Source organism: Scleropages formosus, chromosome 7, assembly GCF_900964775.1.
Source record: "Scleropages formosus chromosome 7, fSclFor1.1, whole genome shotgun sequence".
NCBI classification, from domain to species: domain Eukaryota; kingdom Metazoa; phylum Chordata; class Actinopteri; order Osteoglossiformes; family Osteoglossidae; genus Scleropages; species Scleropages formosus.
In genome coordinates, this window is record NC_041812.1 from 17,391,870 (window position 1) to 17,402,335 (window position 10,466).

Sequence of the window (10,466 nt, forward strand, 5' to 3'; positions counted from 1 at the left end):
ATGCCTGCCCTAGCCATCCAGAACACCCAGTCGTAAAACTGCTGAAGAAGCTGCAATACAGGATATATGATCGGCTGTACCCCCTAGTGAGTTGCTGTCCCGCCCCTAGTTCCCCAGTGCTTATGAAATCGTCACTGAGTGCGCACAGCCTGCAAAGCGAGTCCCATGGCTTTCCACAGCCTACCACAGCCCAGTCATGGGTGGGCCTGACGCGCAGCCTTTCCACATCCCTCTCCCCCTATCATGACCACAATGCCAACCGGGAAGAGGGCCCTCTCAGTGGGACGCCCACCCTCGACACGGAGGACTCCTTCGAGGATCTAGAACAATTCATAAACCTGTTCGACATGAGCCCCAGGAGTAACCCCAGGCTGGAGATGGAATCCTATATCTTGGACCTGGAGGACTGTGCATTAAAGGAACATCTTTCAGGCATCGTGAAGGACATCCACAATGCCATTGGTGTGTGTGTGTGTGTGTGTGTGTGTGTTGAATAACGATTTTTGCATTCTCTCAGCAGATAGTGTAACTGGTCTGCTTTCTTAATTTACATAAGAAAGGATCTTCTGCTGTTTTAAGAAATTAGTTTTAATACAGGTTAAGGTTGGTTTTTCCATTTGTTTTTAAAGAATCTATCTGCTCCTGAGCATTCTGGCCTGTTCTAATGACACACAGCTGTTTGTTTATTTAGTTCTTGTACCATCACAGACCCACTATTCAGTCACATATCATTCACGTGTCTTCAGTTATTTTTCACTGAGTGCCTTCATTTCACTATGCTTAGTTTGTGTACCATTAGTTGTACCATTATAACATGGACTGGTCCATCATCAGCCTATATTGTAGGAAATGGAGAAAGTCAGAGATCAGTTCTTTTGAGGTGTTAAAAATGCACATTTCATGTGATACAGTTCAGGTGTCTGTACTGAAGACAACTGTGTTTATCTGTGCGTGTGTGTATGCAGTGCTAATGAACAGTTTTTAACATGGAATCTGTGTTGCAGACCAACTTTCCTCTCTGTGCCTGCTGTCCTTTGAGTGCCTCAACACAGCCGTTGCCAAGGACCAGTGCGTCGCAAGCCTCGAGGAAGCCTTCTTCCCCCCTCTGTGGAGCCCCCTGCTGGCACTTTTCAGGTACTCATCTGGAGCGAGGCTCACACAAGGCTATGCCGTAGTGCAGCTCGGAAGGATACATTCACAGCGGAATGCAGGTGTACCCTGACACCCATTCTGCCACCCACAGTAGTGCAGAATAAATTCCAGCAGCAGCAGCACTGCATACTTGTAAACTTTCAGTACTTACGACTAAGTATAATGTCCATAATTAAAATATTTTACTTAAGTCAAATAACTTTGACAAGAGCTTGTTAGTCTGTCCTGAAACTTTATTTCATATATTCCAAAACTTTTTTTTCTTTTTTTACACAACTAAAGGGAGAGCTTGAAAATAAAAGTTAGACCTTTTAGCAAAACACAGCAAAGTTCCAGTACATAATGGTGAAAGCCAAGCTGTATTTTGATTATTTTTTTTTTTAACCATTAGGCTGGACTTTAATCTGCAGACTTGTGTTGCTGCCATTCTGTGAGACGGAGACTTTTGTCTTCCTGCTTGTCTGTCAACCCTGTTTTTAAGCCGCTTATAGTTTTGTTCCCCCCCCCCCCCCCCCCCCTTCTTTTTCTGCTTGTGACTGCTTGTCTTTTAAAAACATGACACTCATACCCTACCCCTGACATGTTCTTGTGTCCATGTACCTCTTGTGCTCTAGGAAGGTTCACAGGGGGAGAGAGTTGTCCTTCGAGACAAGCGTGAAGCTGTTCAGAAATGCCACTCCCAGCGAGCTTGGTGTAGCTTCAAAACTGTTTCCCAAGGAGACCCCAGTGCATCGTGGCTACCCATACGAGTCAGCAGTGGTGGAGCTGCGGCTCATTTGCAAAGAACTCTGTCCACAGAGGAAACTGGACTGCATTGGTGAGCCCTAAACCACAAGCTACGTAACACTTCTGTGTCAGTGTTATTTGTGTGTCTGTGGTGTCCCTTCTGCATGTGTAATTCCTGTAGTAAGTGCTCTGTTGTTGCAGTGCGGACGCTACGGCTCATCTGTGCATGCGCCGAGGAGTACAGCAGCCTCCAAGAACCAGACGCCCCACCCAGAACGGCTGCCATGTGAGTCCCAGTGACCTCAGCCTGTTCATGTGGCACAGTCAGGTCAGCACAGACATGCATTTCTTCAAAGTGACTTACAGTGTTAAGTTACTTGGAGTGATTTACCCTTTTATAGAGCTTGGTAGTTTTCACTGCAGCAATTCAGGGTCAGTACCTTACTCAAGGCCACTAAAGAACAAGGTGGGATTCAAACCTGAGTCTTTCCGGTCCAGAAGTTTTAGCTTTAAATACTATGCTACGTGCTGCCATACATGTCACCTTTTGGCTTCTCTGTGGGGTATTAATACAGTAATGGATGACCTTAGAGGGCCTCCGTTAGGGTGGAGGAACAGTCGTCTCTGTGGTCTCCATGTGTCAGACTGAATTAGGCTTGCATTTGGCAAGAAGCAGCAGGGGTCCCGCCTCAACCCAATGCCCCCTACTGTCAGTCCAGGCGCCTTGGCTGTCAGGACAGATCACCTCAGCTGCAGCTTTGCCGCCCTGGAACTGCAGGGGGTAGAATTGCTCCCGGGAGGACTCCAGACAGATACGGGAGGGGAGCTGGGAGTGGTGCCTATCCGATCTGGTTTTTTGGAACTGCGTGATTGCCTAAGATGTTAGAAGCTGCAGCCAAGGAAGCCTTATCTGGCACAGAGGCGAATGGGGATGTGATGGAACTAATGGGAGACGAGTAGGCGGATGATGAAGGCCTTTAGTGAGAAATCTGAGATGAGCAACCCAAAGAGCACTGAGGTGGATTTAGAGGGTTTAGTGTGCTGACATTCTAGGGCGTTGGCAGGAAAATGGGAGTGGTGATGAAGATTAGGATCAGTTAGGAATGAAAATACAATTGTGAGCATGGAATTGATGGTCAGTTTTTGCTCAGTGTGGCTCCAGGTTGCTGTATGCCTTTCCTGCCTAATCTCTGATATTCCAGCTTTACTGCATCTTCATCATGTATATAAAATCAGCATCAGCTGTTTTGTGTACATTTTTGTTCTGATCACAACTATTTTGCATGGAGTTGAGCTACCTAGTGAATGCAGTAAATAAGTACAAGGTGGGTGTAAAGCAGTTTTTGCAGGTAGAAATGGCAACTGAAAGCTGTTACATCTCCCAAGCAAATACAGTATCAGTTTTCCATCACAATTTAGGCTTATTCATCCGTTTATCCCAAGTTCACGTTTATTTTTATTTATTTTAGCTGAGACTGTCCGAAGTGACTTGAAGTGTTAAGCTACTTATGCCAACGTACCCATTTATACAACAGGGTAACTTTTATTGTATGAAGTCAGAGTAGGTACCTTGACTAGTGGCACTACTGTTGGAGCAGTTTCTGAACCCAGGTCCTTCATTTAGTGTGATGGCTGACGACTATACCACCTGCTTTCCTATTTGTGTAGTTGTATGGCCAATTTTTCACCCCTCAGTGTTAACATTGATTATAAAGACAGACTTGACCTTACTTTTCAATGTCATTTGTAAATTCTGAGTAACAAACCTGTGTATTTGCCCAGTTTTGTAAATATGTATGTAGGTAGAATATGTATCTGGTGTGTGAGTGACAGAGAGAGTGTGTTACGCTGGGTCACTCATCCATACATCAGTGGAAGTAGTGTATCTAGCAGTGTAAGTCACCTTGGTGAATAGGGTGTGTGGGCTGATAACACTACATAGAGTTCATTGGAAGTCGCTTTGGAGAGAAGTGTCTGATAAATAAATAGATGTAAATGTAGGTATCATATTCCCAGGAACTGATACTGTGTTCCTGGTTTCGTTCACGTCATTCTGCATCTGGAGCACACAGATGAGATCATTCCTCCTCCTAATCATTGCCTTATCCCACTTTTTTTTTTTTTGTGCTCCCCTCCTGAGTGAAGAGCCTTTGTCTTCTCTATGATTTTTGTGTCTGAGCTGTTACCCCTCCATCTCAGGCTAGCCCCTATACTTTGCCCTGCTGTCTTCTTCTTTTGCCCCACCAGTCTCTCTCTCTCCTAATCCAATTAAGAGAGAACTTTTGTAGGCACCCTGAGTAATTGTATGTTTGCATTAACCAGAGCTGACTTTGAATATTTATAGATGGTTATGTTTTGGCATCAACATGATTCCAAGCCAGTGATTTGTGGGTGTGAGGAAAATGAGTGACTCCATCAGTGCAAGCTGGATTGAAATGTTTCCCCCCTCCATCAACAGTCTTGTTTCTTGTTGCAGATTCTCATTAACAAGTGAGAGGTGGTGGTGTGCCTTTGAGATCTTCAACCTTTTTTCTTGATCTGATTCACATTCAGTTGTATTCAATTCTAAATTGTTGTGCTCATTTTTTTCTTGATCTTTAACTAAACTTAAGTTAGTGAAGAATTTATCCTCTTGTGATGTTAATGTTCAGCGGTTCCGTTGTTTTAGTTTGAGCCATAGATTAAAATAGTCATGGTGCTACTTCTCTAACCATGCCATTTTGTTTATTAAACATAGGTTTTTGTTTCTTTGTTTTTAAAGAATTTGGGTTTTGGTTATTTGAGTTTCAGAATTTCATGGGTATTACTCACTGTCTGTGAGGGTATGACTCGTTTGCTGGACTCTTGTTGTCCACCCAGATGATAATCTGTATTAACCTGTTAACTTGTTCCTTTGTATCTCAGCGGGGCTGATGACCTGCTCCCTATCCTTTCGTATGTCGCATTGCACACTGAACAGCCACAGCTTGTCTCTGAGTGCGCTGCCCTGGAAGAGTTTATACATGAGGGGTAAGTGACTATCACTTTTAACTGTGTGTTTGTTTTTCTTCCTCTGAGCCCTGCTTCTCGCAGATTTTGGTGTTGGTAGTGCCGCTGTTACTCCCACCTAAGTCCAGCGCATTGCTCCGTCCCAACCACATCTCCTTGCGTGCTTCTAGCAACCGCACCCCAGATGTATGTTTATCTCAGGAAAAACACCACTTTTTATAAGCCAGTTATACTGGCAGTGATAGTGGAATTTTGGACTTTTGGGTTTTTCGCTCTCCTATAAAAATGAGAATAAAATTCTTCTTGATGTTTATGCTGCTTGGCGGTTTTGGAAAGTAGAATGACAAGAGGGGTGGCGCTCACTCCTGCCTTCCTCCCCCCGCTCTTCTATGTCCCTCTTTGTAAATATGCACTCACTGACACAGATTTGGCTGCAGTTCCACGTCTTGCTGTGATTAGCCAGGGGGTCACCCAAAGGTCCACTTCCATGTCTCCTACCAGTCACGCAGAGACAGACAGATCCCCCTTCTTCCCCACTTCTGACCCCCAATTCCAAAGGAAGCCTTTGACACCCTGTGCTTTTTTTCTCCTAGGTACCTTATTGGAGAGGAGGGGTACTGTTTGACCTCTCTGCAGAGTGCTCTGACCTATGTGGAGTCTCTGCACTCTGGAGGAGTTCTGCAGCAGCAAAGTGCTACTTTCACCTGACTGCTGAAGGTATGATATTGTGTGGCATTCTGCATGGCATGGATACAGGTCTCCTCCTTATCATGTTGTAAAGCACTGTTGTATCACTGAATCCAGCATGTTCTTGCCCCACATACCTGCAAATCTACACATGTGCGTACACACATCCTTCAGCATGTCCTTTTCTAAGACAAGAAAAGGCAGATTGAAACATACATCTAAACACATTCATACCAGTTGGGGTATCGCTTAACATTCCATTGCTTTGATGTTTCTGAATTCTGCTTATGGTTGAAAAACAAAGTTTGTAAAATATTTAGAGCTGTTTGAATCTCATAAGGGGCCAATGTAAGTTCTTAATTTTATTTAATTTATGGACAAATACTGTTTGTAGCTAATTCTATTGCTGTATCCATGGCTGTATCTTTTCCTGTTTTTCTTCTCTGAAACTAGTTTGTTTGGATTTTGAAAATACACATTCAGAGGGTTTCCATGGGGATGATGGAGAGCTCAACCCAGTGACAGTGAGAGAGGTGGCACTTTGCCAATCAGGTGAAATAGGGCTGGGCTTTGCAAAACTTCAATACACGTCCTCGGGCACGTTTAGGTTACTCCTCTTAGATCATTATCTCCAAATTTTGCTGACTAATGCAAAACTCACTAAAACTCACTTGCTATTGTCAACCACTTATCCAAGACAGGGTTGCGGTGTTTCAAAACCTATTTGAGCTAGACTAAGCTACATTAAGCAGGGTAGCTCAGCCAAAATGGGTCTCACTTACATGCAGAAAGCTTTATCCTTCCCTGATTGCAACCCCACACAGTATTCACATTTTATGTGTTAGTGACAAGCATATGATGGGTGCATGTCTGTATGTGGTCCTGCAGGTGCGGCTGTTCCCATGGAGATGTAGGTGCAGATTCCCAGATGTCGTGACACAGTTTTGGCAGGGCGAGACAGACGGCTGTGACGTGGCTACGTGTCGGCTGACCCCAGTTTCCACTCCTTGCCAGTGGGGGTCTGCAGACATGTTTCACATAACAGGGGGGTGAGCATGTTCACCCCCAGGCCAGAGAGATTCAGCTTCTTTTTTGAAAGCTCACATCCTGCACCCTGTGGTTACTTGCAAGACACATAACTGCTAAATCTTGTCTGACAACTGTCCTTCAGCACACTGCGCTCTCGCTGCCAGGTACAGTTTTGCACAGCTGTCATCGGCTTTCTCAGTGTAGGTCCTGTGTTGTTAGATCAGTCCAGAAAAGCCAGTCACTGTGAGAGAACTGGTCACCAGTACAGACATCGCCACTCAACTGTGGAGGACACAGCCATTTTCAGTCTTTCCATGTTTTTATATTAAAATGATGTGTTCAGCTACAGGAATGAAATGGCCCACCTATGACAGCCCGTTCTACTGTTCTTTCCCTGGGAATCCTTATCAGACAAGTCCTTTTTTTTTTTTTTTCTCCTTTCCTCTCCTCCTCCCTTTCAAGTCTCGCTCTTCTCCAACAGGACTTTGATATCAAAGTTCATAAAGCTTTAAAGTGATTAGTATTGTTTGCGGAAATAAATGGCCAGTGTAGTTAAGAGTTGTATTGTTGTTTTTAATACCACTACTGCTATTAGTGCTCTCTCAGCTTCTGATTCTACTGATATCAATACTCAGATGTAAGAAAGGAAAGGATTTGTTATACGTATTTATTAGTATATTGGTATATGATATGGTATATGAGTTTTGTAAAGCTGTAAGGGTCTTGTTGATAATCAGTTTGATGCTTTGAAAATGTGTAAAAAATTTTGTTTTACGTTTAAGTTAAAATGGTAAAGTTTGTATAGTGGGGCAAGTAACCAATGGGTTTTTTTCCTGTGTGTGTGTGTGTGTGTGTGTGTGTGTGTGTGTGTGTGTGAGAAAGCTCTGCATTTTCTGCTGATGGCATTTGAATGTGCAAGCAAGAGAGAAAGTGTCTTGAAGTGTCAGAGGAATGGATTTGTTTTTGTGCTTAACCAAAATGACCCCCCCCACTGCAACAATTCACTGCAAAGCAAGGAGCAGAAAGGGGGACTGTGTTGACCCACTTTGCACTGTATGCGCTGAAAAGGCTCCTTTTCTGTCCTGTGATGATGAGGGGTTTTTTTTTTTTTTGTTTTTTTTTTTTCTTTGCAGGTATCGGCATTGCACATAACTGATTACGGTCCTCTTCTTGCTGCACACTTTGGCAAATGTGGTATGAGTACAACATGATGTCACTGATACATTATGGGAGATGTATAAAATTCTCCCCTTCCTTCACTTGGTGTGGTTTTGTGCAATGCTAAGTGTCCATGGAGTCCACTGTTAGCAGATTTAGCCTTTTGAAAGACATTAGAGACACACTGAGCAATGTCTTGGAAAGCAGTGCAATTAGAAAAATCTTTGTTTTTGACTAAAGAGTTGAATTATGTTTACAAGTTTTGGCATTTTAGTATTAGAATTATGAAAAAATGTTAATGGTTGCAGCCATATTGTGAAAACAAATGGGGTACACAACTGTGTTTACATGTGCACTCTGATTTAAATAGAACTGATGTACTTTTTCTGTGAAATGTTGCTACACATGGTGGGTTTACCTCCAGCAGTCTTGTATGTGCACATTTTTAATTTCTGCAGGACAGACTTGTAATTAATAAAATTTGTCATTATGGGTTCTGCAATGAAATGCATTCCACCCATCCAGGATCATTATTTTTTAAGCATCATTTAGTGAGTGGAACAGTTAGGGTATGCAGGCACATTTTAAGAGATTCTGTTGTCAGGAAGGGTAGATGTATATTCAGAGAGTGAGTGAAGCTGATGTCTTGGTGACTGGGGGGGAACGGGTACAGTTTTTAGAGCTCTCGTGAACATCTGCAGTTAGCTTGCATGTCAAAATGTCACTGCATTCTGCATGCAAAGATGAACTACTCGAATGTATTCAATTCGACAGCTTTTTATTTTATTTTTGATATTTAAATGCATTTTATGTGGTCTGAAGTTCACTAAGGCATATCTTTTTTTTGCCTCTGTGTGTGTTAATGAAATACTTTTTAACCACAGTGCTGTAGCCTGCTTTTTAGACTTTTTAGAAATAATGTAGAATGTTCTACCTGTAAGAGATGATTATACAGCATTTAAGAACAGGAAGCGATGTAAAGTGGTTCCCTCTGTCCGGTAGCATGGAAGCCAAAGCCTGGTTTGGTCCTTGTGCTGCTGTGGATGCTGGGTCACTGGTCAGTGTGAATATATTGTAAAGAATGCTTCTCTGTCTCCTTGGTGAGAAAGCTGTGTGTGTTTGTTTTTAACTAAAATATTCCTCTCCTTTATTGCTGAGAAGGAAGCGGGACTTTGTATGTGAGCACGCACGTATATTGAATGATAGTTTGAAAAGAATAAACAATAAATGGAAAACATTCTCGTGTGTCTGACTGCCCGTGTCTTCACACTACTTGTCTCCGTGAGGGTGTATGAGAGGGAGAAGGTTGGTTAATGTGTGCAACTCCAGGTGGCATTGTGGTTAAAGGTGATTTGTGGCTAAGGAATACCAGGTTTTATATCAATGGAAGGATGCAGATGGAGAACTGGGTAAATGCATGTATAACATTGTAAGCTTTGCTATACTCTAAATAAGTTCATTTTGTGATGCAGACAATTATTTAGTATTGTTTGTCAGTCCTAACAGCTCCTGCCTTTGTCTGGAGATGAAGGTTTTTACCAGATCTGGGACAGAGGAAATAACACGCCACTCAGGATCAGCAGCGGTCGTCTCCCAGGACGCTTCCTTCCCCCTTCTACTGTTGAGGGCTTTTGTGTCTTCAGTGCTCCCCATTGCATGTGCTTCTTCAAATATCTTACAGTCCACTTCATGAATTAATTGCAAAATTTTTTTATATTTTGGATGTAAGGGCGCTACTGAGATTTGCACCAGTTCTGTCATTTGGGTCCTGTGGCCCCGACACCACATCCTCAGCTGGCAATATTACAGAGCGTGGAGGGAAAGGGAGTTGGGTTTACTTTTGTTTTTGTGGTATTCTTATTCCTCCTCGTAGTTTCCATGTAATCAGGGTACTTGGTGCCTGTTCCCAGCTTTGCTTTGCACAGCCTTCTGGACAGACTGGGGACGCTTAGCCACACACCACCTACATCGGTGATTAGACCGCAACGCTCCGTGGGCATTTTCCAGCAGTTTGTGTGTGTGTGGTTTGGGTGTGGCCTTCTGCATGGCTGACGTGAAGAGAACGTCTTGATGCTCAGGACATTGAATGCTTTAAACATGGTCCAGTATCCTGGGTGTGCGTCAGGGTCGGGGGTTGGTGTTCTCCGGAAGAATACGTCTTTTCATTGAGTCTTTGCGCCGCCTCTCCTCTGCTTTGTCTACTTTCCCTTCTCACGCGGCACCTTTTTCCCCTTGAGCCGGGTTATACCTCATATCTCCTGCGTGGGTCAGTCGGGCTGTGGGACCACACACAGACTCTCCTCTTGCTTTCACACATGAGCTTTCGCCGTCTCCTCTCCGGCCCTGGCTGTTCCGTGCCTCTCCGTGACTGTTAGCGCTCAGCGCGTTTCTAAGCGGTCGACACAAGACGTTACTTGGCGAGCTCACTCCTAATTTAAACAGAGGAGAAAATATATAGTTGTGCAGAATGCGCATATTTATTTCCCTTCCGTCCGTGTTTTAAAATAAAGTGATTTCCGTTTTCTGGAGACAGCAGGGTCATTCCAACTTTTAATGAGACACAGAAGGGGAGGCCACGTCCGCTTATCTGCTCGAACTTTCGCTCGTCCAGACACGACTTACGGTTCTGTATTTATGGCTGTGCTGCTTCTACAGTGTGTTTTGGAAGAAAAAAAGACCTAACTGGAGCGACCTTCATAAATGGACATCTGTACATACCTCATTGA

General features: G+C 43.6%; 1 protein-coding gene across 7 annotated transcripts in view; it reads left to right on the forward strand.

Annotated features, from left to right (window-relative positions):
• Positions 1 to 10,466, forward strand: part of vps9d1 (VPS9 domain containing 1) — a 36,014-nt gene that overhangs the window by 18,882 nt on the left and 6,666 nt on the right. For 2 of the 7 annotated variants that reach the window (XM_018739403.2, XM_018739408.2), the window contains 7 exons: positions 14 to 462; positions 1,005 to 1,134; positions 1,767 to 1,969; positions 2,080 to 2,164; positions 4,783 to 4,887; positions 5,460 to 5,583; positions 6,007 to 8,864. In XM_018739403.2, coding sequence (XP_018594919.2) covers positions 14 to 462; positions 1,005 to 1,134; positions 1,767 to 1,969; positions 2,080 to 2,164; positions 4,783 to 4,887; positions 5,460 to 5,574 — 1,087 coding nt within the window. In that variant the 3' untranslated portion in view covers positions 5,575 to 5,583; positions 6,007 to 8,864. Of the gene's footprint in view, positions 1 to 13; positions 463 to 1,004; positions 1,135 to 1,766; positions 1,970 to 2,079; positions 2,165 to 4,782; positions 4,888 to 5,459; positions 5,584 to 6,006; positions 8,865 to 10,466 lie in introns of those variants that run through there. The other 5 variants (XM_018739405.2, XM_018739407.2, XR_001965485.2 and 2 more) reach the window with 4 other exon arrangements.